Consider the following 18,081-nt stretch of genomic DNA (forward strand, 5'->3'; position numbering starts at 1 on the left):
ACTATAAGGTTTTTCAAGTTTTTGTAGTAAAAAATTTACATATTGTATTCACGCTGTACACTCAAAAGAAATCGTTGAAAAAAGTATAGCAACAAAATGACTTCCTTAATATTTAGTAATAAAATTGCGTTTAAAAGCTAAAGATCTTTTATCAAGAAATTTATTAAAACTATAAATAACTGTTTTTTTATTGTTATTTTGTTGTGATTTATTTTGTAACAGTTTTTTTTCTAGCATTATTTTACGTCTGATAAGAATCAATTCTATTCAGATCTAATTACAATTCAGATCTAAATATAACGATTCAGATCAATATATTCAGATCTAAAAATAACAACAAAACATAAAAAATATCAGGGCACTTTTATTTGTGCTTCATATGGCTAAAAAACATTTTTCAAGTTTTTTTAATTTCTTAATACAAAATTTCCCATACAAAAAGTTCGGGTTAACCCGAACTTTTTTGTATGGGAAAGAATTTTGCTGAAAGGGGACGAAAAAATAGTTCGACTTTGCAAAGTTCGAGATATCCGAGGTTCAAATTAATCAGAAAATTTTAATAGTAATCAAATAGACGATTTCAAAGGGATAAATGACACAGTTAAAGTTAACAAAAGTTCGATTTAAACGGTGTTCAACTTACCGGGAATTTACTATAAATTTAAAAATTGTGTATATAAACAAACTAATTTTACTTTCTGTTAACAATAAGTTCAAATAAATTTTTTCTGTCAAAAATTATAATAACAATTTTAAAGATCAAATAAGTAGCTAATTCATCTGCTTCACGGTTCCCAAATGCATTTTTCACCGTAATATCAAAACCAGTAGCATTTTTTGGTGTTTGATTTCCAGATATGTAGCAAACTCCAAACATTTGCATGTTTATACTTATGTCAAATAATGATGCTTTGCAACAAGTTGATAAAAATTTTTTTTTGCTATTCTCATATAAATTTATATTCATCGATAAATTTTAAGTATTGTTGTACAATCTCTAAGCGTTCGAATATTATGACCATATAAAATTTGTAACCCCCTCAAATTGAAGGGATTTAAACTTTATATGGTCATAATTTTTGAACGCTTAGAGGCATACTGTGAAACTAAAAAATTTATCGATAAATATAAATTTAGTTAAGAATAGCAAAAAAATATTTTATCAACTTGTTGCTCTCATATTTGTGGCAAGGGGGGGGGGGGGGAATAATATTTTAGGGATTTTTTGTTCCTAGCCTCCAATCATCGCAAGTTAGCTATCTCAAACACCAAAAAATGCTGGATTCGTCACTGATCAAAACAAAATTAAATAAAAATTCAGATGGTTAATAGTAAAAAAGTTATTTAAAGACAAAACAGCTTTTGACATCTATAGTCCTGTTATGTAAATGATGTAATACATTATATACATATACATATATATATATATATATATATATATATATATATATATATATATGTGTGTGTGTGTGTGTGTGTGTGTGTGTGTGTGTGTGTGTGTGTGTGTGTGAGTGTGTGTGCGTGTGTGTGTGTGTGTGCGTGTGTGTGCGTGTGTGTGTGTGTGTGTGTGTGTGTGTATTCTCGCTGACCTTTTGAGGTCAGCATCATCAGGTGTAAATATATGTATATATATATATATATGTATATATATATATATATATATATATATATATATATATATATATATATATATATATATATATATAATGTATATATATATGTATTAATTATAAAGTATTACTTTATTTATTATTATTCGTCATAAAAATGAATATTTTAATATGAATATATATTAATAGTGTCATTAGTTCGTATCACTAGCTCATAACTTGTCACTGTTGACTTAGCACATAGTGTCAACTTGATACGCAGAGTCAAATTAACACAGTGTCAACTTAAAACATATTGTGACTAGTTCGTAACCTAACAACAAACCAGCTGTATTAAAATTTTTTTCTTCTGATGTGGAAAACTTAGCATGGCATCGTAAATCTTTAAAGAGCTTTGACCTCAAAAATTTCTTAATTTTTTTTTATTAATTTCTTAATTTTTTTTTCTTAATTTCTTTTTTATTTCAATTCACTACCAACAAGGTTGCAAGCAATCACTTTTAAGTTGGGAGTGACTAGAAAACGAAAAATAGAGTTAAAGGACAAGAAAACAGTTGAAAGAATAATTGAAAATTTGGAGGTTGTTTGAGTCAGAAAAACATGAAAATAGAAGAGTGTTCTAATGGCTTGAAGTGCTGGAAAAACTAAACGAATAATAATTAAAGCAAGCAAAGAATTTGTAGTACTTTTTTTTTTTTGGTAGAAAAGAGGTGCAGGCGATGGGATAGAGGCTCAAGCTTGGCAGATAAAGCAGGTCCGCTGCGTTTACAATGCGTTTTTAGACATGGTCCAAAAATGCATTGTCAACGTACTTGACAATGCGTTTTTGGACCATGTCTAAAAAAAAAGAGCATCATTAAACAAAACAGTCCAAATATGAAAACAGTACTCCATACACAAACAACAACAACAAACAATTCTTCAATTCTGAGTCTAAACATTTTAGGTATTAAGGAAAATTTTATTAATTTAAAGTTATTGTTGCATAAACTGAAGCACGATTTTAAATTAATTAGTCTCACGGAAATGTGGGTGAAAAACTATGAAAGAATTTATTATTATAAAATAATTACATATCAGGTTATGAAGTAATTACATATCAGGTCACCAATCACGTCAAACCCGCGTTAGTAGTAGTATAATTATTTTTGTTCACAAATCTATTAACTTTATTCTACGTAATGCCCTTAATATTAATGAAACAGATCGCGAGTCGTTATGCAAAAACTAAAAAGTATTAGCATGAATTTTATTTATAGAAAATAGGGATGTACCCGATTGGAAGTTTTGAATTCCGGCCAAAACCAAATTTGTCGAAAATGTTAATAAAATTCCGGCCGAAACGAGTAATTTTTTACCTTCAAGATTAAAAGTGCAAGCCTGCACCTCAGCGTCGTGGCTACATAATATATATTTATAGCCTATAAATACATATATTATCTATTTCATTAATTTGATTCTTGTTTCATTTTAATCTAATATGTTGTTTTTATTTGTTTCTTATAATTTTATTTATTGAAAGTTTTAATTTGCATGATATTTATACTTAAAAGTGTTTCTTTGTTTTCTATTTTTTCATTTAGGTTAAAATTGAAATATTTACTATATTAGGTATCCTATACTTTTTAACTGTTTAAAATTTAAGTAACATTTAAAATAAGACTATTCTCAGTGGCAGGTAACATTTTTGATGAAAAAAGAGCTAGTTCGTTGCCCAAAACTGGGTAGCAACTCTTTTTTCACCACAATATTCCTAAACTTCTGGTAATCCTTACATAATTGATAATTGAAAATAAAATTACATTGTGTTTGTTAAGAATTTTGTATTTTTACCTAAGTTTACCTATAGTTCTTCATTACCCTGTAGGACAATGATTTTTTGATTTTATTTAACACAGTCTGTGTAACATGTTTTAAAAAAAGGGATAATATAAATTCCGGCATTCCAGTCTGAAATATAGTATTTCCGGCCAGAACCGAAATGGCCTAAAAGTCACTAATTCCGGTCGTAATTCCGACGAAACGAAATTCCATTACATCCCTAATAGAAAACCAGCTGTTAGTTTAATAATGTCTATATAAAACCCTTTTCAAGCAAAACTAACCAAAAATAAATATGCGTACTCATTAGGTGACTTTAAATTCATGAATCATGTTTCAAATGTAAATGTTCAATGTTTTTTAGATACCTTTATTCAACATGATATAATTCCAACAATAAACAAGTCAACCAAATTAATTAAAGGTCTTATCGACATTACTTGACAACATATTTATTAATAATTTTCACAATTGCTTATTAGAATCAGGAATAATTAAAACCAACATAACAAATCATTTCCCAATATTCTTAATTACTGATAACAGTACCCTTAATCATATTTTCTTAAAACCTACAATCTTATACGATAGATCAATCAAAATTCTTAAAATATTTTCGACTCCATAAAATACTTTTGCATTATTCCAATGGTAATAGAATGAGTATTTATAGTTTGTTTTTTTGGACTGGAAATGTCAAGTCATAGTGTTTACAATAGGCGCCAAAAATAGTTCAAACGCAATATTTACTTCTTGCAATTGTAATTTAAGATTCCAATCATTTTTTCTGATAATAGTTTTTAAAAATAATTTAAAAAGTTTTCATTATTTTGTCTCACAAAAATTTCAGATTTTGAGGGAGAATGATTTGGGTTATGTTAATGATTAGGGGAGAATGATTAGGGGTTATGTTAATTTGTAAGCCTTGGATGAACAAAGGCTTATTCATCAAAGAAGAAACAAAAACTTTATGAAAAATGTTTTAAAAAAACATGTAAAAATGAAGTAAACTATAAAAACCGTAATTTAAAAAAAAGAAAAAGAAGAAACACTTAAAAAAGCTTTATTATGCAAAGATGTCGGAAAAAATTCATGGACACACAATAAATGTGGAGTGTGATTAAGCATATATTAGTAGATTTCCATTAAAAACACGTACCCTTTTAAATACTACACCTATAAACTTTCAGCTATGTGTTCCACTAATGCGGTTAAAAATTTTAAGCAAATATTAAATCAGTATTTCTAGATATCCTAATAATCTCAAAAAAGTCAACGCAATTAAACTTTTTTGTTTTTATAAATGGTTGACTTTATCTCATATGACCCCTAATGTTTGAAAAAACGATAATAACAATAATGTTCATTTATTTGACTAGATTTTTTTATTTACTAGTTTACTTACTCTTTGTTTACTCGACTAGATTATTTATTTACTAATTTATTTTCCTTTTTCCAATTCTAGTAGAGCTTCGTATTTCCGCCTTAAATTGTTTTCTTTATGCAGTGCATAAAAAAACAGTTTAAGACCGAAATACAAAGCTCTACCGGAATCAGAAAAGAGAAAAACAAACAAATAGGTTTCGAAAACCTTTAATAATATATGCATAATACGCAGTCTCTTTCATGCTCGACTAGATTGAAAAATCTCACCTAGATCAAAAAAATATCGACTAGATTTAAAAAAAGTTTCTTTGATACTTGACAAGATTATTTATTTATTAGTCAAGAAGAAAATATTGTAATAGCACAGCTAATTGAGACGAGTTCCCTTCGTGTCAAGATACTACTCACACCCTCAATAGGCTTAGGCGGGATTTGAACCTGCAATCCTGCTGCTCTAATCATCTGAGCTACCCATGATCGTGAAAAGTTAATTTAGGTTTAGAATCATTTCATTTCTAGAAAATACTTGATCTGTTCTAATCCACTAATATAATATAAACTCGCTCACTAAAAGATTTTTATTTTGCCTTCTTGTAGTTTAAAGAGTTTACTATGTTTAAATTAGTAATATATTTTGAATAACAAAATTTTTGATAGATTTGAATAATAATGTATATTTTAAATAAAATAAAATGCAAGTTCTAAAATACACAATAATCCATGCCAGTTATTGGTATACCGTGACAAACATTTTATCTAAAAAAACATCTCTGAGCCATTAAGATTTGAAATAACTCAGAATCAGAATATAAATTCATTTATTTATTTATTATTCTTTTTAACCGAAAATTGAAAATTACATATTTTTTATAATTTTACAAAATTAGGTTAGGTGTCACTCATATAGTTAAAAACTAGTCATTGGAGTGACACCTAAATAAAACAAACAAACAAAAAAAACAAAAAACCAACAGCAAAAAAAAATCAACGGCACAAAAAAAATCAACATCATATAAAAATCAACAGAATAAAGTTTCTTTTTTAAAGGGCCATAAGATGATTATGCAGGTGTACGAGAAATTATCGTTGGTTTTTTGTTATTAGTTTTTTAGTACATTCAGACATAAGAATAGAATAGATTAACGGACATTCTTTTAAAGATTTTGTGAGACTTTCTTTTACACAAGAACGTTGCAGTTTGCAGCTATAATACAGTTCCTTTTGTTGGAGTTAATTTTTTTTTCTTATGAAACTTTTTTTTTTCTGTTTCAAGTGGACGCTTTTGAAAGCATATTTTGAGACTCAATAGATCCATGCACATTAGTAACCTTTTTTTGTCTTTTTTGATTAGTCTCAATAGGGTTAACTCAATTAACTGACAGTAAATCCGGCACTTCTGCTAAATTTAGGCTTTTCTAATATGATTTCCTAATGAATGATGAGACATTGATCTCCAATATTTTGAGAACAATACTATATTTTGTTTGTGCCACTTTGGATTGCGATCTTAGAGTTGTTGCTAGGTGTCCTTCTTTTGAGGTCACATTTCTTGTTTTCTTAGGAGTAGCAGATTGAAGAAAAACACTAGTAGGTTCAACATCACCAGTTTTATTCATTAGGAAAGCTGCTTGTTGAACTTATCCTGTTGCATAATGTCAATATTAAGACCATCCTTACTTATACCAACTCTTTTAGCAGCTGCTATAATATTTTCAGCTGATCATTAATTAATCCACATTATTCCTAATATATTCATATACCTTTCTCAATTTATTGAATTGGAAAAAGGAAAAGAGTTCCTCTTGTGTGATAAAGTAGCATCGATAGCTGTTAATTTTGTGTTTGGTCAAGTAGCTGTGTGACTCCAAAAGTACCAGGTGGAGGCTCAAATAAATTGATTTACTTTTCACGCAAAAAATTAAGAATTTGAAATTCAAATTGTGACGAACGGCTATCTTATAAAAGCACGGCAGGGCGCTCTGTATTTTGCTCTGCGAGATGTTTACCAAGCTTCCTTTATTCAGCCAATAATGAACAATAGTCTTGCGAACCATTCTCTGTTTTTAAGATAATCAAATTTTTAATGTTATTGGCAGCTTTTGTGGTGCAATTGGCTTGTTACGTCAGCAAAAATTACCTGACACAATAAAACTTCCAATAAAAATAAAAATCTAACTAACTATATAAATGTACAAAATGTAAAAAACTTAAAACTAAATATAAAAAGTCCCAGAATAGTTAAAAATTAAATCGACGATAAGCTTTTTAAATTGAGGCTGAGCTAAAAAAGCAACTTGTCATAAAAAAATATTTTCCTACGTGGCCTGCAGCCATCTCCCCAGTACAGTTTAGTGCTCTTGCCCAACTTGCCTTTACACGAAATGTTAAAGTTGAATAGCACGTTCTTACATTCAAAAAAGTATCATATCATAAATATTTTACCCATAATGCTTTAAGTTATTTTGAACTTTTAACTAATTGGAAAAGAGAGGCAAATTTTTAAAAATAGCTCATATAAAAGTAATTTTTTTAAAGGTCAAAACGAAAACAATAATCTAAAGAGCAATTGTGCAAAATTTTAAAACAATTAGTAGAGTTCATAATTTACAATCTTCGACAGAAAATTAAAAAAGGCAATTTGTAAAAACAGTAAATTAAAAAAAATATTAATAAAATGTATAAAATAAATCAAAAGTCTCCTCTTCTAAAAATGTCACTTTCTTCTTCATTATTCTTATCTTCGAACCCATATCTATTGACTCTTAACTTTTTCTTTGTCTTTTTCCTGAATCGCTTGACTTTTTGTTTACTTAATTTATACGCAGTTTGCCTTTTTCAATTAACTTTGTAATTGAACTTTGTGAGTATGAATGTTTTTAAAAACTTCTAAAATACCTTTTGATCCATCGGAAAAAGAAAAAAAGAACTGCTGATGCTACAGCAATCTCATTTATATTTCTACAAACGTAACCAGTTTTTAGAGCACGGGTCCATATAATATTATTTAACTTTAAAAATTACTTATAGCCTTTGGTAAAAATCTTTCGCAAACTTGTATTTGCACATTATTATTTGTACAGTATTAAATATACTTTCTTTGCATTTAGAAGTATTGTCTAATTTATTCAATTGGTACTCACACCGCCACTTAAACAAGCTAATACGTATTCAACTTGTTACCCATTTTATAAAATTAAGCAACATTACTTGACTGTATATTTTTAAAGTGATGTTTTGAAAAAATTGTTTGGTAATTGTAAACATTTTGACATTTTTAGGGAGGAGCGCTCCCTAAAAATGTCATACAAATTGGTCAGCGGCCTTTAAAATACTTTTACTAAAAGAGCAACACGCGTAATGAGAAAAACGCCAAAAAAGATAAAATTTGGATGAAAGGTATAATTAAAAAACAGTATGTTTGTTTAATGTTTCTTAGTGCTTTCTTTGTCCTTCGTCCTACTGTAAATCTTAAGACTAACGTCCGATTCCATTCTTTAAAGAATTTTGCACCACAACTAATCTTGAAGTACTTTTTATTCCAATCAATTAAAATGTGTTATAGTTATATATTATAATAAATTTATAATAATAATAAAAATAATCTAAAAATCAGCTCTACCTTATCTTTTATGATATTAGATCAGCTCTACCTTAATGAATACCCTGATTGTCATAGCTTTAAATGTATTTTGTTTGGATATGCTACGAAACGCTTTTCATAGCATATCCAAACAAAATAAGTCAATCTCAACGAGAGTAATTCCACGTCAAAACAATCAGGCCATGCAACCCTATGTCCTTGGATTTTTTATATATTTTTACCATAGTTAGTACATTAAAAAATAAGATAAATCCCAAAATTTCAAGGTCTAACTCTCAACGGTTCGTGAGTAATGGTTGCTTTAATTTTGGCTACTATTATTGTTTTGGTCATTTTCCGCCATTTTTAAATTTTCATTTCTCGTTATAAAATCAAGTCTTTAAACATGTGAATTCTAAAAATAAGTGACTTAGTTAATCTTAAGGTGAGGAATTTGAATATATAAATAAAAAACTCATTTTATAATTAAAAAGTACCTAAATAACAATTATAAATGTTAAAATAATGGACACCTGCCCCAGTAAAATTTTTAGGTGTGCGGTAAATTTTTTAAGCTTAAAATTTCAAATTAGATCATTGTATGTTTGAAGAACATTGTGTGAAAAAATCATTTCTGCCAAATACACAGTTTTGCAAATATTTTACTTTTTGTACTATAAATGTATATATATTGCCATGGTAACTTACGAAAAAAGATAGTTCCTATCTAAATCGAAGTGTTTTTTAAGTTTCTTAAGTTTTTTTAATATATTTTTATATTTCCTTTTTGTTTCCTTGTCTTTCCAAATTATTAAAGTTTAATTGTTGAATTCAGACATATTCATCTAATGTAAATGTTGCAATTAATCCTACATAAATAATGTAATTAGTACTTGTGCATTTTTAAATTTGCAAGTATAACATTTTTTAATCCATTATCAAAATGATTTCATGTGATATTGGTAAAGAATTGAAGTCAGAATGCCATAATGTCTCATATTCTAGAAGTAAAGAAATTTTTTTACTACTTGACCTAGACACCGATATTCGTCAAAACATTTTATGGAGATGTGAGTTGCGTGCTTGTGAAGAACTATTCAGCATTTGTAATCACGATTTTCACTACTTTGAAAAAAGATTTGAAAAAAAAAAGGCAATTGTTGTGATGTTTATAAAGTGCATAAAAAAATAAATAAAAGGTAATTTGATTTCAAATATATGAATGCTATCTGTAAAAGTATACAACACGTATCTTAGATATCCTTTTTTTTAAAGGTAAATTTACAATATCTTTAATGTTGGCTAGACACTTTGAGTCATTAGGATTAAGAGTTTTACCTGGGTGGAAGTTATATACTAGCTGTAAGTCAAAGGCAGTTTTATCAGTAGAACACCCTAGTGAAAATTGAGTTGATGAAATATCGATAGGAGAAGATAAACCATTTGCTCATATTAATTTATCCCTGGAAGTTTTAGGAGAACCTCCTATTAATTTACATTCTGTTGCTTTACATCAACGTGTTGCATCTGCAATGAAAAAATATAAAAAACCAATAAAAAAGATTGGTGAAGATTTAGCAGCTCATTATGGAATAAGTAATTTGCATTTTATAGATAATTCTATTGCGTCTTATTCGAAAACAGATCAAAGTAAAGCATCTGATCTGGATAAACTGACACTATTGATGAAAGAAAAGATAAATGCTTCTGACTATAAAAATAAATTAAAAATTCTCACTTTAACTCCTGAATCTTGGTCTAGAGACTATGCTTCTAACTACTTTGAAGTTAATATGAATGCTATTCGAACAGCACGTTGTATGAAACAGGAGAGTGGCATACTTTTACTCCCATTGGACAAAATTGGAGAAAGTGTTGTCTCCATTGTTCAAAGTTTTTATGAAGATGATGAATACTCACGAACAATGTCTAATAAAAAAGATTATGTAAGTGTTGGAAAAGGAAAAAATAACAGAATACAAGTACAAAAACGATTGCTGTTGTGTAACCTGAAAGAATTGTACAGCCAATTTAAAGTTATAAATCCAGGAATGAATCTTGGAATTTCTAAATTTTGCAGTCTGCGTCCTAAGTGATGTGTAAGTGTTGGAGCCTCAGCTGCTCACTCAGTGTGTGTATGTGTATGTTTATCATCAAAATGCAGTTCTTCTTTTATATGCAATGAAATGGGATATAACTTAAAAACATTTAATAAAAAAGGTTTGTTTTCAGTTATAAGTGTGTTTAATGTACGTTATAAGTTAGGAAATCTAAAAAAAGATGTCAGTTTATACGGAAATTAAATTTGATATTACTTTTACTTTTAATTATTATTATCATGATTTTAATTATTATTATGATTATTTAATGATTATAATAGAAAATTTGATAGTAAATTATAGTAAATAAACTTGTTTTTTAGGTGGTTTGTGACATTTCAAAAAATGAGTGTATGGTTCATAGATGTTTGAGTTGCCCAGGAACAGATGTCTTACAATTATTTCTTCTTGAAGAGCTTGAAGAACTTGATTTTGATGACGAGTTAAGTTTTAATCAATGGCAAGGTACTGACAGGACCCAACTCGTCACACAAACTGAAACTGTTGAAACATATAGAGTTAGTAGTGAAGTGTATTGATGAACTAACAGCTCACTCGTATATTTCTAATTGCCAAACAAAGTTTCTTAAAGATTTAAAATTCAAATTGAATGAAAAAGTGTGACTTTTCAGAAAATTATGAATTTGTTGTGCAAGATGAGATCCAAAGTTATCATTGGTGTAAATCTGGATGCACCTTTCACCCAGTTGTTTTATCCTATAAAGTAAATGGCATTATTTTACACGAATCATTTTGTTTTATGTCTGCCGATGCGATTCACAATACCTGTTTTGTCTATCAAAATCAGACTATTTTATGTAATTATATCAAAGAAACCCTTCCTTTAATTTTCAAATTGTATAACTTTTCTGATAGATGTGGAGGACAGTATAAAAGTTATAAAAATTTTCTAAATCCATGCCATCACTCAGAAGATTTTTTATTGGAAGCTGAATGGATATTTTTTGCAACCAGTCACGGCAAATCTTCTTGCGATGCAATAGGCGGTACAGTAAAACGAACAATAGCAAGAGAAAGTTTACAACGTCCAAAGAAAAATAAAATACTAACAATCGATGCAATGATTGAATTTTGCACTCAAAAAATGCTCACAATAAAGTTCTTTAAAATTGATAAAGAAACTATGGTTAATGTTAAAGCTACGCAAAATAAATGATTTGAGAAGGGAAAAACAATACCAGGAACTCGAGGATTTCACCATTGCAAACCAGTTTCGAAAACATCTATATTATTTAAAAAAACTAGTAACGATATAAATCCAAAATCTATTAATATAACTAAAAAATCAAGTTACCAAAATTTAAGTTTAATAAGTTTTGATCTAATGCAGAAGTACGAATATTACGCATGTACATATGACTCGTTTTGATGAATTGCAGTTGTCAAAGAAAAAGATGAAGAATATAATGATATAAAAATAAAGTTTATGCATCCACACGGTCCATCTGAACAGTTTTTCTGGCCTAAAAGGGATGATTATCGTTGGATACCAATCACTAATGTAATAACATTAATAAGTGCACCAACAATAATATCAGACAAATATGAACTTTTAAAAAAAGATTTTTACAAAATTAATAAGTATATATTTGTAAATCAATAATTTTTTAATGGATATATTATAAAAAATTGTATATCAATTCAAGTATGCATCATTTTTATTTATTTTGAATACTACGATAAGCGAAATATGCTATATTTGCTTTTTTTGTAATATTTTTCATTTAATTTTTAAACTATGTATTTGGCAGAAATGTTTTTTTTACACAAACATACAATGATCTAATTTGAAATTTTAAGCCTAAAAAACTTACCGCACACCTAAAAATTTTACTGGGGCAGGTGTCCATTGTTTTAACATTTATAATTGATATTTAGGTACTTTTTAATTATAAAATGAGTTTTTTATTTATATATTCAAATTCCTCACCTTAAGATTAACTAAGTCAATTATTTTTAGAATTCACATGTTTAAAGACTTGGTTTTATAAGAAGAAATGTAAATTTAAAAATGGCGGAAAATGACCAAAACAATAATAGTAGCCAAAATTAAAGCAACCATTACTCACGAACCGTTGAGAGTTAGACCTTGAATTTTTGGGATTTATCTTATTTTATAATGTACTAACTATGGTAAAAATATAAAGAAAATCCAAGAACATAGGGTTGCATTTAAAAAAATAATTGGTTGTTTTGACGTGGAATTACTCACGAGAGATTTCAAAAAAATTTCAAAACACTTAACAGAACATTCAAATGGTTTTTGTTATTTTTTACCTGACAACAACATATCAGTCGATTTATCTGATTCTAAATAAACATTACTCAGTTATAGCATTAACATCAAATATTAATGCATCGATATAATAACAACATGTAATTACATACTTCTCTTTGATCCACCGGATTGTGGTTATTTATTTTCTTGTAAAAACAATTCACAACTAGATTAGTTTCAATATTTGAAGTACATAAAAAAAGATGAGAAAATGTTATTAAAAGTACATAAAAAAAAGATGAGAAAATGTTATTAAAAGTACATAAAAAAAAGATGAGAAAATGTCATTAAAAGTACTTTCATACTTTTATTCGATCCACCGGATCGTGGTTGTTTATTTTTCTAAAAGCAAATCACAATTGGATTAGTTTCAATATTTGAAGTACTTAAATAAAAGATGTAATAAATAATACAGAAGGTTCAAATTTTTTTTGTTATTTTTTACCTGACGACGACATATCTGTTGGTTTAAATGATTCTAAACAAATATTACGCTAATATAGCATGAACATAAGCAATTAATGTATTCATATAATAACAAAATGTAATTATAACATGATAATGCAATATTAACTCATGTCTCAAAGATACAAAAATTAAAAATAATAATTGAAAAGAATTCTCCTTAATTTTCCTAACTTTATACTATGTTAAAAAGACATTAAGATATGCATTGACATCATGTTAAACATAGATGGTGGTTAAATATTTATTCTCCTCCTCTCTCTCGACATAACAGCAGCATTTGATACAATTTGTTACAGCCTGCTGAAGGTCCATTTTAAAGATAAGTTTGGTGTCACAGATATCGCATTAGAATCATCGAAATTAAGTAGCACTTGCCGAATTTCGGCGTTATGATTTTGTCTCCGAGTTGTTTATGTCCTTTAGTAGGGGAGACCGGGGCTAGTTGGCCGCAGGGGTAAGTTGACGAACTGCGTTTATCTTTAGAGCCTTTCATCAGAAAGTAACAAAAATTACTCAGAAACTTTCTTATTGACCATTTCATCATTCACTGTAGTATTGTCAGGATTCGCGCATGCGCATGGGAGATATTGAGATTTATGCGTTTTTTGGACAAAAACGTAACTTTTAGAATATTGCTTCCTTCTTACTTTACAAAGAAAATATTTAGTCGTATGAAAAAAAAAAATTATTTTCAAAGTTCCAGTCACAATTAGTTTACTGTATCCAGTCAGACTTTTTTTTCAAAGCTGCAGTTTTTTAGGATCTATAGACTGTTTATTAAAAAAAAGCTTTCGGGGTAAGTTGACAAATTTTTCACGGGGTAAGTTGGCTCATAACATTTATTATGGAAAAAAATATTTATTTTTATAAAATTATTATTATTTTTTTTTTAATTTTAAACAATATTGAAAATATTTATTCTTGCAAAAAAATTAAAAAAAAATTTTAATTTTTTTTCCACAGATTAAAGGTGGGCTACTGTTTCGCTTTTATACGGACTAATATTTGGTACCAGCTAAAAGTAATATTAAATTTTGGGATAAAATTGTAGCAAAAATTAATTTTTAAAAAATTTCTATTAATTTTGCACTTTTTAGTGCATTAATAATCATTTTTATAGTTTGCGCCAACTTACCCCGTGGTGGGGTAAGTTGGCGCAAATTTTTTTTTTTTTTTGAGGGTCCGGAAAGGCCCCAAGAATTTTTTTTTGTAAATGAATGCAAATTTTATAAGATACCCTAATCCATACTCTTTAAGACTACACTTTAACATTTTTAAAAAAATGTACTGTTAGGGCTACAGAGCTCATAGAGTAAAAACTGAGCCAACTAGCCCCGGTCTCCCCTACTTAATAAATTATTGAAATTTTTTGTTTGATATCACACAACATAAATTTTGATCCACTTGTTTCATTTTTTTTTATATATTGTACTACTAATATTGTAATAATTACGGTATTTTAGGTATTCAGTAGGGTGAATCTTAATTTTTTTCAAAAGTCATTTAGCCTAGTATTAAAGTTTCAAAAATAATAATAATTAAAAAAAAACTATTACTTTTGATTTTACAACAAAAATCTTTTAACCAATAATGAAAAGTTATTTTTAAATTTTATTTTTAACAAATGTTTTTTTAATTGCTCTTTATAAAATGACTATTATTTTTGAAATTTTTTTATGATTTGGCTTCATTTGAGAACCAACGTAACATACTTTTGAAAGACTTTTTTTTTATTATATTAAGGACCCGTCTAATTTTCAAAGGTCTTAGGGCATCTCAAGATAGTTTGCTAGAGCATTGATATTTTTCAAGAATAATTCTGATATAAATGGACAACTTCTGAACATACAGGCAAAATCAATTCTAAAAAAAAATTAAAATTCACCGCACCCTAGTATACGGGCCTTATTATTTTAAAGCCTTGTGTGTATATATTATTATAATATTATTATTATTGTTGTTATTATTGCTATTAATGTTATTATTATCAGAGGCAATTCTACGAATAAGTTGACTGAGGAGGAGGGGGGGGGGGGGAGGAAACCTTAAAAAGTAACAATTGGTAAAAGAAAAAAAAAAACAACTTAAAACTAAAAATTACCCGACTGAATGTGTTAAACACCCGACTAATCGACTATGTTCTTCAAAAAACTGACTATGACGTAAAAATCACCTTCTTTGAGAAGGCGGGGAGGGGGAAGGGGAGGGGGTTGAGACACCCAAACCCACACAGCCCTCCCTCCGTAAAATCGCCTCTTATTATTGTTATTATAATCATTATTATCATTACTGTTGTGAATATATTTTAGACAACAAGCAGATACAATTTAAATGCCCTAGTTGCATGCAAACTATTATTATTCTCTTTTTGTTGTTGTTGTTGTTGCTGTTGCTGTTGTTGTTGTTGCTGTTGTTGTTGTTGTTGTTGTTGTTGTTGTTGTTGTTGTTGTTGTTGTTGTTGTTGTTGTTGTTGTTGTTGTTGTTGTTGTAATGAAAACCCTTACTTCTAGGTTTGATTTATTGGAATAATTCACTCATGGAATTATTCACTATGGTACACGCCATCAATTGGTTACGAAAAGCGTGTCATTACGTCACCAATATATTTGTCACCATTATAGACCAACATATATACATATACGTCACCATTATACATCAACATATATACGTCACCATTATACATCAACATAATTTCATAAGTATTTATGGAAATACTTATGAAATTATGGAATTTCATGTATATGTTAAAATTGAAACAAGCGGAATTTATATATATATATATATATATATATATATATATATATATATATATATATATATATATATATATATATATATATATATATACATATATATATATATATATACACCAAAAAATATATATATACATGCAAAAAAAAAACATAATTTTTCTTTCCTTCTATTTATTTTTATTTATTTATTGTATATATTAACAAAAAAAAAGTCAAAAAATTGTATAAGAAAGAAAACACTCGAACAAAACAAAAGTAATAAAAGTAAAACAAAGGTATAATATATACTTTTGTTTTGTTTAAATTGTTTTTTTTCTTTTACAATTTTTTTTTTTTAGTTTACTTTTTGTTTAAATTTTTTCCTTATTTTGATTTTTGTTTGTTTACACCTTCTTGACATTCAATACTTTTTTTTTTCAAAAAATAAACAAACAAACAGAAAAAACTGTCTATATTCTGTTGCTTTTTAGACTTGCTTTTTTAGGCAAAGGCTAGAAATGTGAACTCTGACAAAAAATACCAATATCAAATTAGTTTGATTTATTAAAGGATATAGTGCCTTGGTAAGTAGTAAGGCTTTTGGTTTATTATCAAGACTAAAGCAACAGACAGTACTTATTTTTACTCATTTGCCTGACAACCCTAATCACCTACCTTCACACTTTGTATCTAATGACCACACTCTTCTTGACATCCCAAAGAAACAGTTTAATCAATTGTTAGACATCCCAATTACGTCAAACACATCCTTGTTATGTTGCTATAGTTTTGTAAAATTATATTTTACAAAACACTCCATGACTCTTTTCATTACTTTCTAAATTATTTAAGTGACTTTACTGAATTTTGTTTTCCTGCCTATTGAAAAAAAAAACATTTGTGGTTCTAATTTTTAAAAATTATAGAAATCACTCTGACCACTCTTACAATTGCTCAATCACACTTCTTACTATTATTAGCTGAGTCTTTTAATCTTTAATTAACAATCTTCTAATATCTTATCTTTAGTTAAACAACTTACTCACAATCAATACAGGTTTCGAACCTCTCATTTTACTGCTGACTTGTTAGCTGTTATAATAGAAAGGTTCTATCGATTCTTGGTCTGGTTGTACCTCATTATTATAAGCGTCCTGGTAATCATACCTTATAAGTAGCTCTTTTTGCTAATGACACACCTATTTTAACACAAAGTCATTACTTTTTTACTTTAACACAAAGTCATTACTTTTTCACTTAAAAAGGCAACTGATCTTGAATTTTATATCTTTTTTGTGACAGCTTGGGGCTTGCAGTGGTTGGTAATTTTTAGCCCAAACAAAACTCAGTTGTTTACTGGTAATAATTATTGCAATTATATTGTTATTTCTGTAATGATAAATGATACTATTCTTACTGAGACCTTTATGTTTCTTTATGTTTACAGTTTCTCAGTTACTTTTTACTACTGACCTCTTATGGAAACCACATATATAATCACATTACATATATAATCACATAGATCTTTACAATCGTAAAGATCTGCTCTTTAGCTGCTAAGCTTGAGCTTATTTTTTGCTCTTTTTATTGTTAACAAAAACCTCTGTGTGGTTGCAATGGAGCTATTATATCTTTTTTTCTCAACCATAACTCAATCTTGTGTGGCTTGTTATTGAGCTAAGTTACTTCTTTTTTCTGTAACTGTTTTTCTGTTTATATAATTTACAGTTGCTTTCTTTAACTCACTTCTTTGCTTTCTATAATCTCCCAACATAAGTAGTAGTTACTTGCAGCATTTTTAGGTGTGAATAAGTAAATAATAATAATAATAACAATAATAATAATAATAATAATAACAATAAGAATATATAAACACACACATACATATAAAGTAATTATTATAGTTAAGGTAAAATATTTATGAGTAAAAATGCAAGGATTATGGAACCTTATTGGCAAAGTTGGACAAGGACCTGGCAAGGATTTTGCTTTTGACATTGAAAATAAAGTTTTGTCACCTTGTGATGAAAAATCATTATGGGGTCTTCATCAAGGGAAAAAAAGAGTAAGCAATTTTTTTTCATTT

General features: G+C 27.9%; 1 protein-coding gene across 2 annotated transcripts in view; it reads left to right on the top strand.

Moving 5' to 3' along the window:
• Nucleotides 1-17,888: 17,888 nt before the first annotated feature.
• Nucleotides 17,889-18,081, top strand: part of LOC100208563 (N-terminal kinase-like protein) — a 79,288-nt gene continuing 79,095 nt past the window's right edge. For both annotated transcript variants that reach the window (XM_065805302.1, XM_065805303.1), the window contains exon 1: nt 17,889-18,060. In XM_065805302.1, coding sequence (XP_065661374.1) covers nt 17,926-18,060 — 135 coding nt within the window. In that variant the 5' untranslated portion in view covers nt 17,889-17,925. The remainder of the gene's footprint in view (nt 18,061-18,081) is intronic.

The sequence above is a fragment of the Hydra vulgaris genome, chromosome 09 (assembly GCF_038396675.1).
Source record: "Hydra vulgaris chromosome 09, alternate assembly HydraT2T_AEP".
NCBI lineage: Eukaryota > Metazoa > Cnidaria > Hydrozoa > Anthoathecata > Hydridae > Hydra > Hydra vulgaris.